Genomic DNA, 23,250 nt, shown 5'->3' with positions numbered 1-23,250 from the left:
AGCTGCTAGGCCTGAGGCCTCTGGGCTGAGGAGTACAGACTGCTTAGGGTGAAGACAAACCTGGTTTACAGCTTAGTGTGGAACTGGCTGCCTGTAGACTGTCAGAGTGTATCTGAATCTGTAGTGTGAACAGGGAATCCTCTCTGGCCAGTGTCTGCTGTCCAATGACCAAGTTGTCAAAGAAAGAACAGGCACTAAGATGCCAAGTAGGAGTAGCAAGGAAGCTTTTTTAATCTAGAACTTTCCTTGGCTGTAAGAACCATAGCTGCCCATAGCTCAGCCAACATGGTTCTAAGCAAAAGGATGAGCATATATGGGGCTAGTATAGGATCTGCCAGAGCGGGGAGTGCCTCTGGAGACCTGCTCCATTATAGGGTCTGACTGATGACAACAATGTTTTGAAAATGGACAGCTCACAGGGAAGGGCATACTCCAGTGCAGCCAGAGTCTCCTCTGGGGATGAAGGATGGCTATGAGACAACAGTCAAGACCTTGAAGTCACTAAGGCTTACTTAGGGGGCTTCCTTTCCCCTGGGGGGTTGGTACTGGCTGCACATTATGTAATATGGTGGGCCAGCCAGACAAAATGTTATGAAGAAATGATTAGAGGCTCCCAACCTTCCAGCCCCTCAGAGGCTTGCTTCTGGTTATGGTCAGATGTTGGTATCCCTGTCCCTGAACCACAGTGTTATCCAGGCCATGCTGGACTGAAGTTAGGGACGGTGTGTCTTTTCTCCTGCCCTGCCCATTTCCATTCCAGATTCAGGGATCCTAAGAGATGCTCTTACCAACAGAGAGCCCTCATCTACAGGAGAGCAGGATGGAATGGGTAACTCACCCTTTCCGTTGGTCAGCCAGTGAGCTGCCCCGAGTCAGAGCAAACATGTCAAAGTCATCTTCCAGGTGACCTGAGGTCTTCAGAGATTGCAGGCCAGCTCTCACACTGCTGGAGCCAAGGTCTGCAGAGACAGAAAGGCCAGGCGAGAGGCCTGCTGTTTCACTTGCTGTTCCCATGTCCCATCTGCTGTTTGCTTGAAGAGCATTAAGGGGTTAGGTGGTGGGACTTGGATGGGAAGCTACCCTCCTGTCAGCAGGAGGGAGCACTACACTTCTGAGGCGGGTGCTCACTTCTAAGGTGGTACCACAGTCACCTCCTCCCGCTTGCTGAGGACTAGAAAAGAGGAAAACACTGCCTGTGACACCTGCTAGAGCAATGGTTCTCAACCTGTGGGTGGAATGACCCTTGCATATCAGACCTGTATATAAGTTATGAAGTAGCAATGAAAATAATTTTATGGGCCAGGAGGTGGTGGCGCACGCCTTTAATCCCAGCACTTGGGAGGCAGAGGCAGGCGGATTTCTGAGTTCGAGGCCAGCCTGGTCTACAGAGTGAGTACCAGGACAGCCAGGGCTACACAGAGAAACCCTGTCTCAAAAAAACCAAAAAAAGAAAAAAAAAGAAAATAAAAAAAAAAGAAAAGAATTTTATGGTTGGGGGTCAGCACAGCATGAGGAAACATTAGGAAGGTTGAGATCCACTGAGCTAACAGAAGAGGCTGAGCAGAACAGTGATCAAATTCTACTGTTCACAAATGTGTCAGTTATTTAAAGTGGGAACAGAATGTATTTCTGGGGTCTGGCATGGAACAGGCAGTCAAAAATATTAAGCCCAATCCTAAGCAGACCTTGTGGTGCTGGCCTGTAATCCCAGCTCCAGGGGAGACTGAGGATAGCCTAGCTTACTAAGCACATTCCAGGACAGTTTGGGGGGAATTTGTGAGGCCCTGTCTCAAAGTTAAAGGGTTGGGCTACAGTTCAGTGGTATATAGCACTTGCTTAGCATGCTTGAGGCTTAGTCCCCAGCATAAAACAAAACATCCAAAGTAAACAACAACAACAACAGCAACAGCAGCAGCCCAGGAGCAACAAAAAGGACAATGACTGCTAACATTTATCAAGAGTACAGCCAGGCACACCCACCTGTAATCTTGGCTTTTGGGAGATTGAGGCAGGAGGATGGACAAAGTTTGAGGCCTACCTAGACAGGCTACTAAGCACTTAGCAAGAACCTGGATCAAAAGCCAGCAAAATCAAATAAAACCTAAATTATCTACTTTTCTCAGAACAAAGCACCAAAGGAAACCAAGCTGGAGCTTAGCTCAGAGGCAGAAATGCTGTCTAGCATGGGCAAGGTCCTGAGATCTACCCCGCGGTGTCACCCACACAGAGTGCCTTCTGGCCCCGCCCTGACAGAAGCTGCTTTCTGGCAGTTTCTTGATCCATTTCTCCAACCTTGAAGAGGGGCCCATTCTTTCTTTCCTTCTTCAAATAGGAACTGATTACTGAGGCTGGGCAGTAGACTGTCTGATGGTCCCCAGGTTGTTCAGGTTGGGTGGAGGGAGGGGGTGGGGAATCAGGGCAGAGGGATGGCCAGAATGCAGTGGGATTTATATTATCCAAGGGGCTCAGAGGTATTGGTATTGCCAGGGCATTCTCACAAGTTTTGTCCAACCCTGCAGCAAGGTTTGGCTTGCGATCCCAGCAAGGTAAGATATGGACCAATGTTCTGCTGTCAGTGAACACAGGAAAATCACCCCCAGAACTTTGAGGCTACTCACACATTGTAACATACCCTTGGTTGGCACCCCCAGCATACTTACTCATTCCTGCCAGTTGGGATGAGAGGTTGCTCGTGGCTGCTGGGTCAGGACCCATGTCAATCAGGTCTGTAGCTAGCTCAGCTTCACTGGAGGCCTGAGGTGAAGGGAGATGCCTGGATGAACCTTTCAGGATGCAGAGATCTGCCTCCAGGCCCCAGCATATCTGAATGGGAGCTGGGGAGTTTCTCCTCCTCCATCTGGGCTCCAGTTCAGCTATACCCTTGGGAGGCTGGGAAGTCCCTGAGGTACAAACTGCTGGTGGCAGAGCCTTATTTCCCTTAAAGGGATAGTAGTGTAAGAAGTCAGAGACTTCCCTATGAGCCTATAAAGAAGCACCAGTACCCTGTACAAGAAAGGCGTCAGGGAGAACCCTTCCCTGATAACCCAGACCATAAAATTATTTTCATTGCTACTTCATAACTGTAACCCAGAGACAACTTCCCTCTCACTTCTATCAATAAAGCATGACATAGTCCTAGAAGAGATGCCCCTTACCTTGGCAGTCTGGCCTGTTCGGAAGCGTTCGAACCTACAAGACAGAATACCCCAGTCAAAAGAACACATGGACACAGTCCCCAGAGGTCCCCAGATCACTACCAGGATGAGGACATAACTGGTATACCATCACAGAAGCAATGCATGCTTGCTGTTCGCATGCCGTCACTAGCAGAGCCCCTGTTTCACTTGCACAGGGCTGGAAAGTATATGATCACTTATAGGACCACCTTACAATGGTCAGCAAGAAACAAGGTGACAGGAACACAAAAGAAAGGGACACTCAGCAAGCAGAGCTGAGCACTGCTTTGTCAATTGTCTAGTTACCTTCACTTGAGAATGTGTGGGTGGCTCTCAAAGGTGGCCACTTGTCTCTAACCATTAGGGGCCAGGGGATAGGGAGGTAGGTGGAGAAGACCTTAGTGTCTAGCTTGCTGGAGTTCTGGCCTGGCATAAAGGACATCACTTCTGAATTCATCTTCTGTTCTAATGTCTCTGGGTACCTGCCTTCAGCTGAGGTGATGACTGAGTTGAGACACTGAGTAGCAGTTGGCTGGCACTGGAACAAACTGATGAATTAGGTGCCTGATGCTAGGGTACTGGGGAACTACCACACAGTGCACCTCAAGATGGCAAGGAGGAAGACCTGCATCCTCTTGGGCTAGTGAACAGGAAAAAATTGGCCAGCTGTTGCCCTCAGGGGCCTAGCCCCTCTCAACTGATTGCACACCACACAGCAAGTGGGGGACACAAGAGAGACACAAGGAGTGGAAGGTGGCTAGATAATAACCCGTTTCCAGAAGCAGAGCACTTTGTTTCCTGCTCTTATGACTACCCACTACCCAAGCAGCTCAGTGATGGGGCAGAGAGCTGGAGGCTCTGGTAGCTTGCTGATGTCTGAAAAAGGCACGGGAAAATGACTGTGGAGCAGCCAAGGCCATGGCACAGGTGAAGGTGTAGACTACCTACCGTTCATGGCGCAGAAACACGTTGTTGAGGTTGTCATTGATCATGAGCAGTTCCTCTGTCAGCTGCTCATTGGAGATGCGTGGGATGAGCTCCAGGATCCGCTGCTGCATGGCGCGGCAAGTGCGGTTGAGTTCCTACGGGGAGGAGTGAGACACTGAGGCAACAAGCAGGACAAGGACCTGCTACCATGAACAGTCTTCAGTCCTGGAGGAAGGTCTCCATGACACCACAGAACAGCTTTTGGGGCTCCACAAGCCTGTTTTCAAGATCAGTGCTCAGGTGCTGCAGTCTAATTACTGTCTTGAATTGTGAGGTGGGCTCTCACTATGTCGCCTAGGCTGCTGTGGAGCTCATGGCTTCAAGTGACCCACAGCTGGAAGTGTTAGGTTTCACACTGACAGTTAAAGTACTGGAATGAGCCATGATAATGGTTCTGCTGCTTTAGCTACCATGTTTGCTTATTTAGAAAAACCTCAGCCTCCTGGACCAGCTAGTCTGGCCTATGTGGTAAAGTAGCACAAACAGGAGAGACATTGCTCCCTAAGGTTGTTCTCTGACTGGTTGCATATAGGCAAGCTATAGTGTTCACATGTCTCACTCACACACATCATAGACACAGATGCACATCTAAGGAAAAACAAAAGAGGGTGAGGAGGGTGAGGAGGATGATGGGCCTGAGGATAGGGTGGGGTGTGAACACGTTTAACTTCTCCGACTTACCTCACACATCCAGACTTGGAGTTTTTGCCTCACTCTTCTCATGGACTGGATTTTTTCTCTTTTGATAAACTTATTTTGGAACGATTTTTTAGACTTACTGAAGAGCTGCAATATGGCACAGAGGTTCTCATGTGCCTTCACCCAGTCTGACATTTGTCAAAACCAAGCCATCAACACTGGTATTAACTAAAATCCTTTTTCTGCTAATATCATCTTGTTTCCTGTTTCTAGATCCTACACTGTATTTAGTCACCATGTTACTGATTGGGTTTTAATCACAGTTAAACTTGTTTTAGAAAAAGGAAAAAAAATAAGAGGTTGAGTGTGATGCTATGCACCTGTAACCCTAGTAGTCAGGGGCTAAGGCAGGGGGATGGAGAACGTACAGGACCAGGCTTGGCTGCATCGTGAGACCTTGACTCAAAAATAGGTAATAAAATAAACCTCCTTTGGTTTACAGGTAACTATAGGAAGACTGGTCATGTTTTCCCCAGTGCTAGCATGGATATGCCAGCACACTTTCTCTTACAGCATCAAAGATGAGGCACTGCACCGATGTCTGGCTTCCCGTGGACCTTGTTCCCCACCCACCCCACCCAGGCCTCCTGGGGTTTCTTCATCTGCTCGGGGGACTTTCAACATCCTCTTCCGCCTGTGATGAAGTATAACTGACATTACTTTCTGCTTCCTCATGGGTTCCTCTGGACAGAAGAAGACCTAGACTGAAGTCATTGCTTCAAGTCACAAATCCTGGATTTGTGACTACCAGCCACAATGACCATAGGCATGTTACACAGCCTCTTTGCCTTAGTTTTCTGATCTGGAGAATGGGGTTGTTTAGGGCTATGAATGAATGTATACCAAGCACCTACATTGAGCTTGACACAAAGAATACTCATCATGTGGGCACTGAATCTGTGTCACCTTGCCAACTGGCTCCAGCCTTCTGAGTATCCCAGACTCCTCAGATCTGCATGGACTTGGCTTGAGACATATAACACTATAACAACTCTTAGTCAACCTCCTTTCTTCATCTAGTTCTCACACTCAAGAGTCCACTCGGCTAAGACACTCCTACTTTATTCCCTCACCTCCAAATATAAGGATCTCTGAGCGGTCACAGGGACATAAGGACGTGGCTTCAAAACTGCTCTCTGAGGGTTGGTGGGCGAGTGATGGAGACAGCACAGAGCCTTCTGTACCTCTACACATTCTGGAGACTCTAGCTTTGTTGGTTCCTGACTTTCTCACTGCCTTCCTCAGTGTCCCCTACAGGACACTGCCTAAGCCCCCCTCAGTCCTGGGCCCTACCCCACATGAAGACAGGATCAGGTGAGTATCATATGACACCCAGGAGCAAAACCTAGCATTTCCCACGGGTCTCAGCTCCCCACGACTGGATAGTCACTCCTCTCAAAGCCCACATTGCTTTGTCCCTCCTGCTTGCTACCACCAACACTGTGAAGGGTGGGAATCAGCCCTTCTGGCTTTTCCCAGTGCTGTCTGTGCTCATGAGTACCGGGTGGAAGAATAGATGTTTCACATGTACTATCTCATTTAACTCTCATGTCCCGCTTGTATCAAAGCAGCCACATGGATGGAGAAAATGAGGGGCTGTTTTGTTCAAGTCAGAAAGCAGCAGATTAAGATATGAATTCTTGTCTGATGCAAATCCAAGGTTCCTGGTTGGAATGTTTTCTATTGCCTCAGAGCTCCCAGCAAAAACAAGACTGCAATGTAGACAGGGAAGAAACAGGTGTGGATGCACACAGGGTCACCTCAGTGGCAGGCTGTTTTCTCACCTGCAGTAGCTCCAGGTCTGCAGGTTCTACCTGGGTAGGCACCAGCTCTGTCAGCATCTCTGACATCACTCGCACATTTCCGCTCACCATCTCCAGCTCACTGCGCAGCTTCCCGATCTGAAATGCACCATTGTAAGGGGGAGAAAAGCCAGAGTCTAGAGCCCATGCCTCCTCCACAGTCATGCGGCTCAGGAACTACCCAGTCAACACTTTCTCCACACAGCTTCCCTCCTGACTTCTGCAGATAACTCTGTACTCAAGAGCCTGCAGAAGGTTCCTCCCACTTCACAGCCCCCTCACAGAGGTGCTACCAACCGCTGCCATCTCCCAACCACGAGCCAGGAACAGAGGCAAGCTGAAAGCAGTGTGACGGTCGGAGGGGAATAAGCCAGTGAGGGTGGTTGGAAGAATGCCAGCATCCCTTGGGGCCAAGATGGCAATTAATGAGGCCCTATGGATGGCAGTTCTCCTAAGGACTAGGAAGGCAGGTTGCAGTTCCCTTATGCCTGGGAGGACAGAGTAGCTTCTGTCTGTGTCTTTCCCTTCCCTAAGAGAATTGGGATTCTTTAGGGTCCAGGCTTATCCAAAAGTAAGTGCCAGGCCTGCTACCCATGTGAATATGAAACTCAGATCCAGTACTAGTATCAGTGATCAAAGGGAGCCAAGGTTCCAGGCCTGGGGACACAGAACAATGAAGGCGGTCAGTGTCCTCAAACAGATGAGGTTGTGAGGGTCACTGTGCAGTGTCTTTTTTTTTTTTTTTTTGAGACAGGGTTTCTCTGTGTCGCCTTGGCTGTCCTGGAACTCACTCTGTAGACCAGGCTGGCCTCGAACTTAGAAATCCGCCTGCCTCTACCTCCCAAGTGCTGGGATTAAAGGCGTGCGCCACCACCGCCTGGCCACTGTTTAGTGTCTCTTGTGAACTCTGAGGGGCTTTATATGCTTATGCACACTGTGTTCATTTTGAATATTGAGAAGCAGATGAAGGCCTCCTACCAGATGTACCTGGCTGAAGAATCCTCTTATGATGGGGTGGCTTATGAATCTAGTGGCTAGAAGACTACATTTGGGAAAATGCTGGTATATTCTAAATTGTGTGACTGAGTGACGGTAATCTTCAGAATCTGAGTTCATGACTGTGACAGCAGCTGCCACTTACTGCCTAGTTGATAAGCACCAAGCACTGACCGCATATCATCACAGGTGGGCTCTGCCACCTGTATGGAGCTCAAGGTTGAAGCAACAGGCATGCGGAGATAAGTACCAGATCCACTTAAGCTGACCAACAGCCCACCCCACAGTGTCAGGCAGAATGACTTGTTTAATAACGCTTGGTGTGAGTGGACAGCTGCTCATCACCAGCTTGCCATCCAAACCCAAAGGGATCTAACCATAGAGGAGCCTAGGAGTTACATCACCACCGCACAGCATCCTAGCATGCCCCAAGAGGCAAAGGGGGCTATGAAATCAGACAAAAAGACTCAGTGTTACTTAGCAAGAACCTTCTAGCACTAATCAGTCTTAATATACAGACTTTAGAAAAACTAGTTAAAAGCAGAAACAAGCTGGGCATGGTGACACACGCTTTTAATTCCAGCGCTTGGGAGGCAGAGGCAGGCAGATTTCTGAGTTCAAGGCCAGCCCGATTTACAGAGTAAATTCCAGGACAGCCAGGGCTACATAGAGAAACCCTGTCTCAAAAAACAAAAAACAAAAAAAACACACACATAGAAAAACAAAACAAAACAAAACAAAACAAAAACAAAAACAAAAAACAAAAAACAACAACAAAAAAAAACAAAACAGAAACAAGGTAGATAATTGTTTTGGATTTCAGAGTAATTTTACAATTTTGTAGGCTTTAGCTCCGTTCTCAGTGAGCCAGCCTTCTCTAGTCATGTTTGCTGTGGCGCACAGTTTCACAATGTGGTACAAGATAGCACAAAGCTTCTGTTTGTGGGGCTGAGACTGTGCACTGCACGCCAGTGGTCAGAGAACAGTTGTTTAGAATTAAATGCTTCTCATTGGTATCAGTTTGTGAATCTTTACCTCCAGCACACTCAGCAGCTCAGTCTTTATATTTCACTGGTGATGGTCTAAGGACTGTGAAGGCCTCAAGCCCAGCCCAGTACCACATCTCAAATGAGCAATAATCTAGATGGCAGCCCCCTGGTCTGAAGTAGGTAATACTCTAGAGCTAGCCACAGGCTAGGGAAACTTCCCAAGAACCTCATGCTAAGCTTCCAAGCTTCCTCATGAGGAGTTGTGGCAGGCCTCAGTGCAGTACAAATGCAATCTCTCATATTGTGAAGGTGCAGCTCTCTCTCTCCCTCACCCACCTGCTTTCTATGACAGGGTTTCACTATGCAGCCCTAGCTAGCCTGAAAGTCTCCATGTAGATCAGAGGCTTTGAACTCACACACATCCACTTACTTCTATCTCTCAAGTGCTGGGATTAAAGGCATGCCACCAACCCCAGCAAGCATACAGATCTTTTAAGGTTGTCTTCAACTCGAATCTCAATTCAGATGAAACTCTATGTGAGCCTAATAGCACACAGATAAAGTGGAGAGGCCCAAGTGGAAGGGAACCCTGCCTGTTGGCCATTTCCTCTCCATGGTGCTGCACACAGGGCTCCATGGAGGGAAGACTTTGGTAAACGACAGTAGTACTAGACTGCACTCCAGAAGTCAGAGACTGGAACTTGAATCTCAGCAGATTCTGATGAGCTGTGTGATTCTGAGTTGCAGGATTTGCCTGCCTGAGCCTTATCTGGAACGTAGGATGAACATTACACATCTATGGGCTGCTGAGAGGACAAAGGAGTTTCCACAAAGCTAGGGGTCATCTCTAACACCTTCCTGGACCTTCTGGTTCTGCCACAGGCTTGTCTGTTTACCTGCTCAGGAGTCGGCGTGATGGGTGAATCACCTGGGAGAACAGCTGGAGTGGGTAGAGGGGTGGCATGCTGATTCAGGTCTCCGCGCTGACTGGTGTTGGAGGCCCCAGAGTTCTGAACTGATGGTGTCTCTGAATTGAATATAGTCTATGGGGCAAAAGATAGGGTGAATGAGGCCTTCTGGAAAGGCACTTCAGCCCCCCCAGGATAACTCCCACCCCACCCAAAATTCTCCTTACTCTCTGGGGTGTGTGGATGGGCGACAGCATGTCCAGGTCAGTCATGGGAAATTCTAGGCCCTTCCTTCGCAGATCCTCGTAGACAGCAACAACACCTGTCAAATCAGGCGAGCTGCGGAACGCGTCAGCCCAGGACTGAGAGGGGACAAGGGGACATGGCCGGTAACCACTGCTCACCTTCTTTTCTGTGAGCCTGCCCGACCCTGGCACCTAGACAGAGGACAGTGTGCTTCCGTCCTCTTCCTCCTGTTGCCTGGTCCTCTAACCCTGTGTACCAGGCTCAGCACACAGTGATAAGTCCTGCTGCACATGTAAGCATTCACTAGCAGAGTGGAAGGATAGCCCCAGCATTTCCCCACCCCTTGAGGCCACTGAGCACCCTACCCTGCCAAAGAGCACACCTGGATGAGGTTCAACACCTTGTCGTGCACAATGGTGGGTGGATTGTTCTTCGGCAGGATGGTCCTCACCAGCACATTCTCTACAAAGTCCTGGCTTGCCACCAGTACATGGAAGCGGTGCCCGCAGTTCTTAACACATGTTTCCAAGACCTGTAGGTCAAGGTGCCCAAGAGAATGCCCGATCAAGAAAGGGAAGTGGCCTGCTACTCCACGAGACTCCTATTCTATCCTAGTGGGAAGCCCAGAGAAGACAGGAGGCTTCCAGAAGGGAGCCCCTAGAACATAAGAATGGAAGCAGTGCTCGGTTTGGAGGCTTGCCTCCTAGGGGACTAGGACATGGTGGGACAGACAAGACTCCCTTCCTATTAGGCCAGGGCCTAACTCTGCTTTCTAGTTCACATCATCTAGAGCAGTGGTTCTCAATCTTTCTAATGCTGTGACTCTTTGACACAGTTCCTCATGTGGTAGTGACCCCTCAACCATAAAATTATTTTTGTTTCTATTTCACAACTGTAATCTTGCTACTGTTATGAATCTTAATGTAAATATCTGATACACAGGAGATCTGATATGTGATCCCTGTAAAACAGTCATTTGACCTCCAAAGGGGTTGTGACCCATAGGTTGCAAAACACTGTTACAGAAGCTTAGAGATTCAGGAGGGATCAGATACAACTTAGGTTGGTAACATCATGACCCAAGGACCAAGCACTGGCCTCCTCTTCCTAGCAGAAGCTGCTTGTGCTTTGCAGGGTAGCAGGACCATCTGGATCTAAGCACTACCATGTAGAGGCTGGGAAAGGGTGTTCTCCTGCCTATTTCCCAGCCAGGTTGTCCTGAAGACAGGATGATGCTTGGCCCATGCTGGCCTGTCTTAGTACTGAGGTCAACACTGTTCTTAGACACAGGCATTTGTTTTATGTTCACTTTTTAGGGTGCAGTTTTAGAGCGAAGTGGCCCCGGTGTACCTACTCCCCATGTTAAGGCTGGACATTCCTTTCCAGTTCTCTTGCTTTGTCATCCACCCTCACCAACAGTGTGGATGGTAAAACAATTTGCCCATGGTCCTTTTCTTCTGAGTCTTCAGGTGAGAAACCCAAGCATGGATGGGAGTCCTGCTAGACATAACTAAGGAGAAGCAGCTTCCAGCAGACCATGGTCTAGTCATGGAAGAGATCATAGAGAGATGGATAGATGAGAGAGGTAGCAGGATATTCACCGTAAGGGCCAGCATGACCTCATGGAAATTCTTATTCCCCACAATTCGCTTCTTCACTGCTCGGAAGGCATCTTTGGGGCTGGCAAAAAGGACAAAAGGAAGGATGGACTTAGGTATAGAAACCTCTTCCCCAGTACAGAAAGCCAAGGGCCCAAGATCAGGAGAGTGAGCACAGCCTGTACTCAGAGCACCTCGGACAGCTCCCTGCCTTTCCCTGGCCAGTTCACTGGCCTCAGTTCTTGGTGTCAGTACTGTTACACTGTGTACACACTGCATGTCTCCTAAAGATCCAAGTATTTAAAAAATAATTTCAGCATCACAGTGGCACCGTTGAGACACTTTGAGGTGGGGCTTAGGTTGAGGCTATAGTTCAATGACACTGCTTGTCTAGCATGTGCAAAGCCCTTGATTGGGGTGGGATCAGGAGAAGAGATGGAACCTGCTAGGTGGTCTTTTTGTCATTAGAGATGTGACTTTGAAGAGCACCATGGAACTCTGGTCCCTGTCACTTCTTTTGTTCCTTGGCCATGTGGTGAGTGAGCACATCACACATTCCTCATGGTGTGCAACATTAAGACTGAGACAAAATAAAAACTTCTGCTTCAGCTCCACAAACCAAACCAAACCAAACCAAAAATGAGATAAAAAAAATTCTCTTTATAAGCAAATCATCTCAAGGGCATTGTTATAGTTACGAAAAGCTGACTGGCCTGTGAAGTGACCTGGAGAGCAGGATACAGTACTGGCAGTAGACTATGTACTGCACATAGACAAAGTATATGGCAATGATATGATTCCCCCAAAGTCACAGAAATTTAGGTGAGATTGCTGAAGCCAAGGGTCATGCCTGTCATTGCTATAAGTGGCTCCTCCATGCTGTGGGCAGTGTCTGGAACATTTAAAGTGCTCAAATGAACTCTGTGCTTCCCGAGATCACCAGGTGACAGGACACTGTCTCACAGGACAGTGACTTACTGGCCCTACCGGAGGCTCAGTAGGTCTTTTCCCTGTGGTCTTGCCATCTGTCCACTTGCACCTTACTCTCACTATGAGTCCAGATGCAGATGTGTAGGAATGAACTACAAAGCACAGCTGAGGGGGACTTTGGTTGGGGCCTGAAGCTACAATCCTCTCCTAGCCTAAGATACCCACAGTCTCCCCGAAGTTCAGGTTGCACTCACTCCCTACCTCCTGCCCCTCTGTGCACTTAACTGGGAGGATGTTTTGATTAACCAGAGCAGAGGTCTCATCCAGCTGCCCTCCCTGCTGGTCTTGGCCACCCACATCCACCTCACCCTACTTTTTGCCTCACTAGGGTTTTGCCCCTTAGGCTAGGGTTTTGGCAAGATTTAGCAGAGCTCTCTTGAGTAAAAGGTCCTGGAGAGGTAATGTGACTTGTCCATAGTCCCATCCCACAGGGGAAGACAGGACTCCAACACTTCTCTCAGACCATGCTTTTCAGCTGAAATCACCTTTCTGAGCAAACACTAGGGCCCCATACCTGGTCACCGCAGGCATCCACTGTGATCCACAGCTCTGCTTCGATTTATGACTGCCCTCTGGGAACTCCTGATGGCCCTGCTGGTTTCTAATCTTAAGGAACTGAAAGCGTGTTCTTGCTCTCAGAGAAAAGCTGCCCTAAGACTCCAGCTTTCAGCATCCAGAAAGGCACTATGAGTCTCCAGCTGGTTTTGTCCCAGGGAGGTGTTGCACCAAGGGTAGAGCTCTAGATCTGTGTGACATCTTGGCCTGCTGTTCAGAGACACTGTGTGGGTCAAGCTAGTGACCCTAGTGGTCAACTGCACAAACATTGTGTCTTTTTTAGATACAGGGTTTCTTTGTGTAGCCCTGGCTGTCCTAGAACTCTTGATGTAGATCAGGTGGGCTTTGAACTCAGAGATCCCCCTGCTTCTGCTTCCTGGGTACTGGAATTAAAGGCATGCACCACCACCAACCGAGTGGTTTTGAACTTTACATCTCTGAGCTTTTCATCCACTCGATGAAGGCACTACTATATTGTATCATGGTCCAAAGACGTTTAAAGTGCCATGCTGCTGTCTAAGATGGAGTCAGGATACTATTGTACAGCAGGGTTAGACTGTGGCTACAACAGTGGAAGGCTACGGAGGATCATTGGGGGGACATAGGTAGGAATCAGTGCTGGTGTGTAGTGTTATAGTTGGCTGTCATAGTTTGTATCCCCACCCCCTCACCCCAAGGACCCCTTACCCTTCCTCGGTCTCATTGATGATGTCACAGATCTCCATGTTGAGGGCCCAGTCCTCGCTCTGCAGGGAGCCATCTGTTGCTTTCTCTGTGAAGAAACTGTGAGTCACAAAGGTATGGGGAGTCTTGGATGGTCAGACTCTGATAGTGGAGTAAGGAGGGAATAGATAAAGCAGAAGGTCACAGATGCTTTCTGGGCACTCAGGCTTATATGCTGTCCCACTTGTCACTGGATCATGCCAGTCATATGAGGCCAAAAATGTCCTTGCCCTTTCATAGATAAGGAGCTTGGCTAAGTGGATGAATGGGGCTAAGAACTAGGCCAGGCCTGGCCTCAGAGGGCTTGACTATGACAGGGTAGCTTTATCCGTGTAGGCTATACTCCTCTTTACTGCCTATTATCCTTTGGGTTGGAAGTAGTCACATGGTTCAAATCATAAAAGTTCCAAAGAAGTATTCAGTGGGGAGCAACTATCTCTGTCCCTGTCCCAGGCTCTCATTTCTTACAGGCCTCCACTGTAATCTGTTTCCTCTTTATGGGACTTGGCCTTCCATGCCCTCCTGAGACACAGTTTCTCTCTATAGGTTGTTTCGATGAAAGATCAGCCTCCAGGGTTAGAAAGCAGAGGCAGGGGTTCAAGGCCACCCTGGTGCTATATACCAAATCCAAATTCAATCGTACATAATAAGACCCTATTCCCAAGGGCATTGGTGGATGCTAAGTGCACAATGAATCAGTTCAGAAACTGTGAGCCTTTCACCAACCCCCCCAACTATACACATGTACTGCCATGTCTACTGTCTTCACATTAACACTCAACTTTGTTCCACCTCCCGTCATGTCCTGGCTGGCATGGCAAACGTATATACTTTTACCACATGTAAGTATGTGACAAGTTAACATTTCTTTTTTTTTTTTTTTAGGAGCCTTACCGAAGCAAGGCCTCAAAAAATTGGCTTAAGACTCAGAGTTGTTCCTCTCCACGGAAATCTTTAGTAAAAGGCGAAAGATTTATACAATCTGAAGAGAAACCAGAGTAACATTTCTTTTTTTTAAAAGGTGTATTTATTATATGTAAGTACACTATAGCTGTCTTCAGACACTCCAGAAAAGGGCATCAGATCTTATTACAGATGGTTGTGAGCCACCATGTGGTTGCTGGATTTGAACTCAGGACCTTCAGAAGAGCAGTCAGTGCTCTTAACCGCTGAGCCATCTCTTGAGCTCCAAGGTTAACATTTCATATTCAGAGAATGAGATACTTGTTGTCTTCCTCAGCTGCCATGCTGCCTCCTCCGGCTTTCAGACTTTCAGACTCTGGCTGAAGATGTCGTGTACACACATACATACACACACACATACACACATACACACACACATCTGCTTATCAGTCAGTTTGGCTAATATTACCTGTCACACAATGAAGACAGTCTTTTTTTTTTTTTTTGGTTTTTCGAGACAGGGTTTCTCTATGTAGCCTTGGCTGTCTTGGAACTCACTCTGTAGACCAGGCTGGCCTTAAACTCAGAAATCCGCCTGCCTCTGCCTCCCAAGTGCTGGGATTAAAGGCGTGCACCACCACTGCCCAACGAAGACAGTCTTTCTAGCTGGGTGGTATTGATGGCTTACCATTACATAGCTCTTTGTAAGCCAGGCCCATTCCAGGCACTGAGAAGCCTGGTGGAGAGATATAGTTCTGGCTCCATGGTGTCCAGAACAGGCCTCACAACACAGCACACTCTTAGCAGGACTAGGAGAGGATGAGGGTTGTCTCCATGTGACTGGGTGGGGCTCTGCCTCTTCCAACCTGCTGCAATTCCCCTGCTGGGCTGCTCAGGCAGCTGGCTCTCTAACTGGCATGTCTTCCAGTCCACCCTTGCTTCCGCCACCAGACAGGTGCTAGCGTGTTCCAAACATGACAGGAGGCTGAGACAGAAGGGTGGATGCCATGCCACTCCTGGCTTATGGCCAGGGGAGGAGGCCAAGAAGGTGTCCCTTTAGAAGGGCTGGAAGACAAAGCATGTTCCTTCTTCAAATATCTACTAAGTGTGGCTTCTGTCACCACTCCTCAAGAGTCTAATTAGTCTTGCAAAAGTGCCAACAGAGATGGAGATGTGGGTCACAAGTAGAGAGGAGGAGGACTGTGATGTGACATAAACAGGAAAAGGTGGATGCAAAGGTAAGATCATCTGAGCAGCTGAAGAATCGCAGACTCTCTTCTGACCTGCCCTGAGATGTGTTGTGTAAGTGTGGAATTTGAGAACAGGATTGTCATGTTTTGTTTTTAAACATGGAAGTAACTTGCTATTTTAAGAAGGAAATAAAAACCCTTACCAGCCTCCCAGAGCATAACTGACTCCTCCATCTCTAGCTGCTGGCTGACTTTCAAGGGCTGCTGGGCAGTGGCTCTTTTTCCCAGCTCCTGCAGGTCTCTGTTGCCATTACAAGCTTGCTAACACTCAAGGAGAGCAGTCCTGGTATTAGGAGCTATTCCTGTGTTGGGCTTGATGCAGCTGTGTTCTGCCCAGAGGCAACTTAGTGACTTGATCTGGGCAGTGGCTCCGGCCTGCGGGCCATACCTCCTAATGTAAGCATGTTCACTTATGGGTCATGTCTCTGTGTGTCAGATCAGGTTGAGCCTGCCTTTTTCATAGCAGTGTGGTTCCTCAACAGTCAACTGCCTGAAGTCATGTGAAGGCTGTGAGAAATATCTTGGGACAACAGGAAGGAACGAGCCTTGGCCAAAAAGTCATGCATTTGGGTAGTTGCTGGGTGCTTGCCCTTGCCTCCGACCTGTTGTTCATCTTCAGCGGTGACCCAGACTCCCGGGCAGGACATTTGCCCTTGTGGTCCCAGGAGCCCTGTTCCCTCTCTCTTGGAATCATTTTATGGGTGCTCAGTGGAGTACAGGCATTACAGCTATGCCTTCCTGTTGCCATATTAGCTGTCTCCTTGCCTGCATAGGCCAGAAGCTGCTAGGGCTAACTTTGGACCAGTGCCATCACCTGCCCAAGCCTGAACTGGGACCCCATTCCCTTCTCTTCAATGCAATTCTAACTAGCAGTCTTTTCTGTTGGGAAGTTATCTGTAGCCCCTTCTATCAAGAGTCAAGACCCGAATTCTTCAGAGTTCTCTCTCTCTTTTACGAGACAAGGTTTCTCTGTGTAGCCCTGGCTGTCCTGGAACTTACTCTGTAGACCAGGCTGGCCTTGAACTCAGAAATTCGCCTGCCTCTGCCTCCCTAGTACCTGAACCCTTTTTCTTTCACATCGCTGAGTGTTGCCCATCAGGTCATCCTTCATGCAGCCAGATACCCAGTTCACAAACATGCTCACTGGGCATAGTATGAACTGAACATAGGACTGAGAATGCCCTACATACAGTGACACTCAAAACAGGTTAGAACTGGGTGGTGGTGTCGGGGACAGAGGGCTCGGACTTGCCCACAGCTATATGGTTGGTAAGCTGCAAAGCACAGACTCACTCTACAAAATGTCTGCTTCTCAAACCCACTCCCTATTTTTATTTATTTATTTTTTCTTTTATGGAAGGATCTTGCTTTATTATTACTCCCCTGACCTGGCACTTCTTCTGTAGACAAGGCTGGCCTAGAGCTTACTCTGTAGATATGGCTATCCTGGGACTTCCTATGTAAAGGACTGGCTTGGGACTTACTGTGTAGACAAGGCTCGCCTTGGACTTACCTTATAGATAAGACTGGCGTAGAACTTACTGTGTAGTCAGGCTGGCCTGAAGCTTACTCTATAGGCAGGGCTAGCCTGGAACTTACTCTGTAGACAGGGCTAGCCTGCGATTTATACTGATCTTCCTGCCTTTGCTTCCCACCTGGATTATAGGCTCAAACAAACCTGTAGCCATGGTTTCATGCCTCCCAAATGCCTTGAAACATGTCTAGACTCTGGGGAGACATTGGGGAACAAGGTCAACAAGGCCCAACCATCAGCAAGTATGCAGCCCAATGGAGGCTATGGAGGATAATGCAGAAAGGGAGGCTGAGTCAGCACATGAGCTAGCTGTAGGGCTAGGATGCAGAAGAGGAAATGAGTCTGTTGATCCACACTCCACCCTTACCTCACCCACATCCATCCTTAATCATCGCTCAACAGCCTCCTCCAGTACCATGAGATCACCAGAAAACAAGGATCAAATGACTAGCACTCACAGAGCTCCATGACCCTCCTCTCCTGTTACCACGGCTGATGTGTTAGCCAGTGCTGAAGAGTGTCTACCCCAGAGTGCTGGCCACTTTGCTCTGCCTGCTGAAGGCCACCTCTCCCTGTCCAGCTTAAAACCCTCCCAGGCCCACACTCTGGGTGGTAGAAAGGAGAGGGCACTTTCGTATTTGTGCAATAGTGCACTGAGTCTCCAGGCGGCCAGGTGTGCCGTTCAGCTCTATGGCCTGGACCTTGTTGACTCTTTGTGATACTCACTCCTCTGTCTCCATGCTCACCACAAGGAAGGACAACCTGTGGGAAGGACATTATTGAGCTTGCAGCCCATAGAAAGCTTCATCTTTCCAATTTTTTCCTCCTCCTCCTCCTCCTCCTCCCCTTCCCCCTCTTCTTCTTTTAGTTTTTCGAGACAGTGTTTCTCCGTATAGCTCTGCTTGGAACTCACTCTGTAGACCAGGCTGGCCTCAAACTCACAAAGATCCACCTCCCTCTGCCTCCCAAGTGCTGGGATTAAAGGAATATGCTACCACCACACCTGGTCCAGGTTCCTTAATCTGGCCTCTAACCTAACATCCGTGTTCCCAATGAGTCAATTCTGGACATGATCCTTCCCAGCCAGCACCATTCTGAGTGACCGACCCTCTGGGATGCAGACTAGCTGTGCAGCTGGAAGTAGTGTGGGTATCCACAAATGGGTGCAACGCATCTGGCCACAATAGACACTAGGGTTTTGTGGACACCTGCTCTATTACATTCATGAACACCGTGCTGACCTGTTAGTGTGACAGACAACACACTCTCCAGGCTCACACGGTTTTGCATTCCTAGTCCCTTTCTACTCATTCCTAGCTACTTGAACACAAGTGGGAGTCCCTGGGAGGTGCTTGTAGGCTCTGTTCTCCTGGTAAAGAGATCCACACTGCTGGTGCCCTCAGCAGAGCTCCCTGCCCTGAGGAGGACATCGGTATGGAAGATGCAGGAATACAGGAGCCACTAGTGCACACATCACTCTAGATGAATACCCGTGACTCACCGAGAAGGCCAGTGAGTCAGTCCCTTTCAGTCCTGCAGGACAGTGGTGAGGAGGGAGACTAGAAACATGAGATGTGAATAAACAATTTGCAGTGTAGGCCTTGACTTCAGCAGCCAGTGGCTGTGTGACCCTGAGTGAATGCCTTAGCCCCTCTGAGCCTCACTCCTCCTTTGCAGAACAGGGTACCTAAAGTACCCACTTTCCCAAGGGTTGTGTGAAGGAGATGAAAGTGTGCAAGTTAAGCATGTTATGCCCACTGACTGTAGAATCAGCACCAAAACAAATGTTACTCAACACAAAAATATCAGCCACAAACCAGTCCAAAATTTCAAGCCTTCCCATAAAAAACACTCTAAAGTCATATAGAGTAGCCAACTTTTTTTTCTTTCTAGTCAGCAAGTTGTCATGAAGCCTGCTTTCCAAATGAACAATTCTCTCCAGATCCAGCCGGAAACTTCTATCAGTTTCCTAAGTTGCTAAAATGTCCTTTCTTAAAACCCTGGCTGTCTCTCCCCTGTCATTTTTTTTTAAACCACAGGCCATAAGAGAAACCTTAAAATACCTCGTGGAGGTTATTGTTTCCTCAGTCCACAGTTTTCAGCTGATGTGACTAACTGCAAGTCCTTGCTGAAGAAACTTTTGGTTAGACAAGGGAGAGTTTCCTAAACTATTCATGCAGGAGGGACCAAGACATGCAAGGGCCGACTGTTAGTGACATTCTCTACCCAACCCATGATTGAGCAAGATGTGAGGACAGCCTGGGTATGGGAGGTGGAGGAGAGAGCTCTGAGATATGTTAGGGTTCAGAGAAATGGAGAAATGAGTAAGGAGATAGTTTGGTGGATAAGTGCTTGCTGTGTGCCATAATGACAGGATTTCCCATCCCCAGCACTACAAAAGGAGCTGGGTGTCTGGTGTGCACCTGTAACCACAGCCCTGGAGAGGCAGAAACAGGAGAATACCAGGAGCTACTGGACAGGCAGTCTGCAAAATTGGAATGTTCCAGGCTCAATAAGACAGCCACTCTCAAAAAAGGTGAAGAGCAATCGAGGTAGACACTCAACACTGACCTCTGACTTCCATATACATATGCACAAAAATACACACAAAACTGTACAGTACATGTGCATTCATATACCATGCAACACACACACACAATAAAAGAGAATAAAAGAGAAATGGCAGATGAAAGAGTATGAGAGAGGAGAGAGAGGGAGAGAGAGAGAGAGAGAGAGAGAGAGAGAGAATATAAATGAGCATGCAAATACCAGTGGGATCATTGATTTTAACTTTAAGGCATGCACTCACACTCACATGACTGCAGAGGCTTGGCAAGTCCAAAATCTCAAGCCAAGAGAGAATCAGAGTCAGACTGTCTGCTAGCAGAGTTTCCCTTGCTCTGGGGATGTCAATCTTTCCAGGAAAAGTCTTCAACTGATTGAGTAAGGATATCCACATTATGGAGGGCGATGGCTCAGTGGGTAAGGGTACTTGCTGCCATGACATCATGGACATAATTATGAAGGATGGGACTAAAGGAGTGTAAACAAGGCAATTAAAGGAAAGCACCATGCAAGTAATAATAAAGGAGGCACAGAGATACAGAAGGTTAGAAGGCAGCAGAGGAATGTGGCAGTTTGAGAGCACTGGCCTAGATCAGAACCTCATCAGAGGGCTAGAGTTAGTGTCCTGAATTCCGGCGTCCTTATGGAGTGGCAGCCCCAAGTTAGCTACATCCTGAGGGTTTTAGTTTAGCTTCCTGAATACCACCCCCAAGACCAGAAATTTACGACTTTATTCTTATTTCTCAGTGTTCTATGTAGGAACAAAACCTATTTACCAGCTCAATCCACAGTCAGGCTGAGCCTTCAATCCCCAGGAGAACTGGCTCCACCCCACTGCCTGAAACCTGACCTGCCTGTGAATGTGCAGCCACCCAACCAGTGACTGCTCATATCTCAATGACACAAAGACCAAAACAAAAGTTGTACTAGAGTCTGGGTCCTGCATTGTTACCTTAGCTCTGCCACTAAGTGTGCCCTAGAAACAGTGACACCACCTATAAGAATCCCCAGGGCTAACAGCTGTGGATGCCTCTGGTCTGGCAGGCACAAGCCAAGTGCTTCAAATGCCACACACTGTACACACAGCAACCCCACCTGACAGATGCTATTATTAGCCTCCTTTTACAGAGGAGGAACCAGAGATAGTGAGGTTTGTAACCTACTCCAAGTAACAAAGCTAGTGCTCTGACTCAAGGTCACCTTGGGCATTATTAGTATGTGTCCAGCCAAGGCAAAGCCCTACCTAGACACTGTTTTGAGATAGGGTCTCACTATGCAGACCAGGCTGGCCTGGATCAGCCTGCTTCTGCTCTGCCTCCTGAGTACTGGGATTAGAGACATGCAGTACCACACCCCAGAAGAATAATGTTTAATAACACATAGCAATGTCATGAACTCAAATACATGGCCATATAGTTTTATTGGAGTGCGGCCACACCTATTCTTTTACCTATTGTCTTTGGCTCTCTGCAACAATGATCTTGTTGAGTATTTCCACAGAGACCAGATGGCCTCTAAAGCCTTGAGGATTTACTGTGTGGCCTTCTGGAGAGTAAGCCTAGTATAGTCCACCCTGACAGTCATGGAGAGGCCTCTGAAGTTTTCTCCTTTGACCCCTACCTGGCCAGTCTCTGACAGGTCCACGGTTGACTGCCTAGCCTGACACTGACTTCCTCTTGGAATAGCACATTGCCTCTCTGTGCCACGTAGCACTAACAGTTCCCCACTTCCATTGCCTTTCAGCTGCTGTTCACTAACCCTTTGGGAAGGCGAGGGAGTGAGAGTGCCGCTGTGTTCCATTATAGATAGGGATGGGAGATACGGCTTCAGTAGTCATGAGCAGACAGGGGCTGAGGGCACTTCTGAGCTTGCCCAACAGCTACAACACAGCCTGGTCTGTGGGTTTCCAGCCTCTGCCCCAAAGGACCTGATTCCTATCTATGGGCTGAGTCGGTTTTGGGAATCCAAGGACAGCTCTACCTGAATGTGCACATGTGTGCCTATGTGAGTGTGTGTGTGCACTTTGAAAACACAAGTTTTCTCTGTAACCTAAGCTGGCCTCAAACTCATAGCAATTGATTTGTCTCAGTCTCCTGAGTATTGGGATTACAGGTGTATGCTAGTAAGCCAGACTCAGCTCTTTATCTTGCCCTCCTCTCCCAGGCCTGGCCTCAGTCTGAGCTCCAGTGTCCTAACTCCCTGAGACTTGTACCCAGGAACTGCCCATATTCTGTGGGGGCATCTGCAGCTGGCTTCTAAGCATCACCTGACAGCCAAAAATGGAAAACGGAAATCTCTCCCACAGAGCTGTCCTTGGACACACCTCGTAACATATTTTTAAAGGACTCTGCTAGCACCTGGTATAAGCCCCTGGACCCTCAGAGCCACAGGCTGCCGCTGCCCTTGTGGAGCTCTCCTAGAGTCTGAGTGACTTGGAGGCGGGTGAAAACTCATCATTATCTCTAATCTGTGGTAGATTAATAACACAGATTAATCTTGTAGGGTTCTGCTAATATAAATTCAAACTAGGACCCGAGCAGACTGGTGTGTTCAGGGGCAAGAGAGAACACTGGGTGTTAGCATCAGGACATTCAAAGCCTGTGGCGATGCATGGGCGGGTCCACAGACCTGTTGCCAGGGCAACAGCCACCATATTCCCAGAATCCTTTGGGCTCACCTCCCACCTTTACCTGTGGCCATGCGTCACAACCCATATATATATGGGGAACATTCCTCCCTCCTTCCCTCCTTCCCTCCCTCTCCCTCTCCCTCTCTCCCCCTCTTCCCCCCCCCCTATCTGCGCCACTACCCCCTCTCTCCCTCTCAATTAAACTTCTTACACGTGGAATTGTTTGGGCCTAGTGTGGTATGTTCTGACGTGACCAACGTTCTAACACATCACTGGGTCTTAAGGGTGACTCTGAGTTGAGTAGCTAGGCTTCTCTCCCTCCTTTGAGGTCTCAAACCTGGGACAAATAAATAGGCCTAAGGTGCCTATTTAACATATCAAAGTGGACTTGGCAGCCAGGTTCCTCCAGCATCCCTCAGTCCTTACCAGTTGCAGGGTCCTCCTGTCTGGCATACCCCCACCCCTGCCCTAAACATCTCCAGCCAGGTATTAGCCTAGACTTCCTTCCCTACAGCTGCTCTTCCCTATATAATCTAGTGATTTCAGCTAGCTGGCCTTTTACCTTCCAGGCCTCTTGGTCTGGCTCTGCTCCCTCCCTGCTGTGCACATGGTCCAGCTCAGTCTAGTCACATTCACTCTGGATTCTCCCAGAGGTTTGCACATGGTCCAGCTCAGTCTAGTCACACTCACTCTGGATTCT

The 23,250-nt window shown here is 48.4% G+C and overlaps 1 protein-coding gene and 1 non-coding gene across 5 annotated transcripts in view; both read right to left on the bottom strand.

The window, feature by feature from the left end:
• The window catches only part of Tom1 (target of myb1 membrane trafficking protein), a 34,665-nt gene that overhangs the window by 8,137 nt on the left and 3,278 nt on the right, over nucleotides 1-23,250 (bottom strand). For all 4 annotated transcript variants that reach the window (XM_031340341.1, XM_031340342.1, XM_031340343.1 and 1 more), the window contains exons 2-11: nucleotides 13,634-13,718; nucleotides 11,405-11,483; nucleotides 10,186-10,335; nucleotides 9,785-9,919; nucleotides 9,546-9,692; nucleotides 6,647-6,763; nucleotides 4,125-4,258; nucleotides 3,156-3,189; nucleotides 2,661-2,754; nucleotides 839-959 (exon numbers count right to left, since the gene is read on the bottom strand). In XM_031340341.1, coding sequence (XP_031196201.1) covers nucleotides 839-959; nucleotides 2,661-2,754; nucleotides 3,156-3,189; nucleotides 4,125-4,258; nucleotides 6,647-6,763; nucleotides 9,546-9,692; nucleotides 9,785-9,919; nucleotides 10,186-10,335; nucleotides 11,405-11,483; nucleotides 13,634-13,718 — 1,096 coding nt within the window. The remainder of the gene's footprint in view (nucleotides 1-838; nucleotides 960-2,660; nucleotides 2,755-3,155; nucleotides 3,190-4,124; nucleotides 4,259-6,646; nucleotides 6,764-9,545; nucleotides 9,693-9,784; nucleotides 9,920-10,185; nucleotides 10,336-11,404; nucleotides 11,484-13,633; nucleotides 13,719-23,250) is intronic.
• On the bottom strand, nucleotides 14,556-14,671 carry LOC116071538. Its single transcript, XR_004110949.1, has one exon. It is a non-coding gene; the product is annotated as a U5 spliceosomal RNA (small nuclear RNA).

Source organism: Mastomys coucha, unplaced genomic scaffold (assembly GCF_008632895.1).
Source record: "Mastomys coucha isolate ucsf_1 unplaced genomic scaffold, UCSF_Mcou_1 pScaffold22, whole genome shotgun sequence".
In the NCBI taxonomy this organism is placed as follows: domain Eukaryota; kingdom Metazoa; phylum Chordata; class Mammalia; order Rodentia; family Muridae; genus Mastomys; species Mastomys coucha.
Note: the sequence above shows the minus strand (reverse complement) of the source record. Positions and strands in the feature narration are given on the sequence as shown.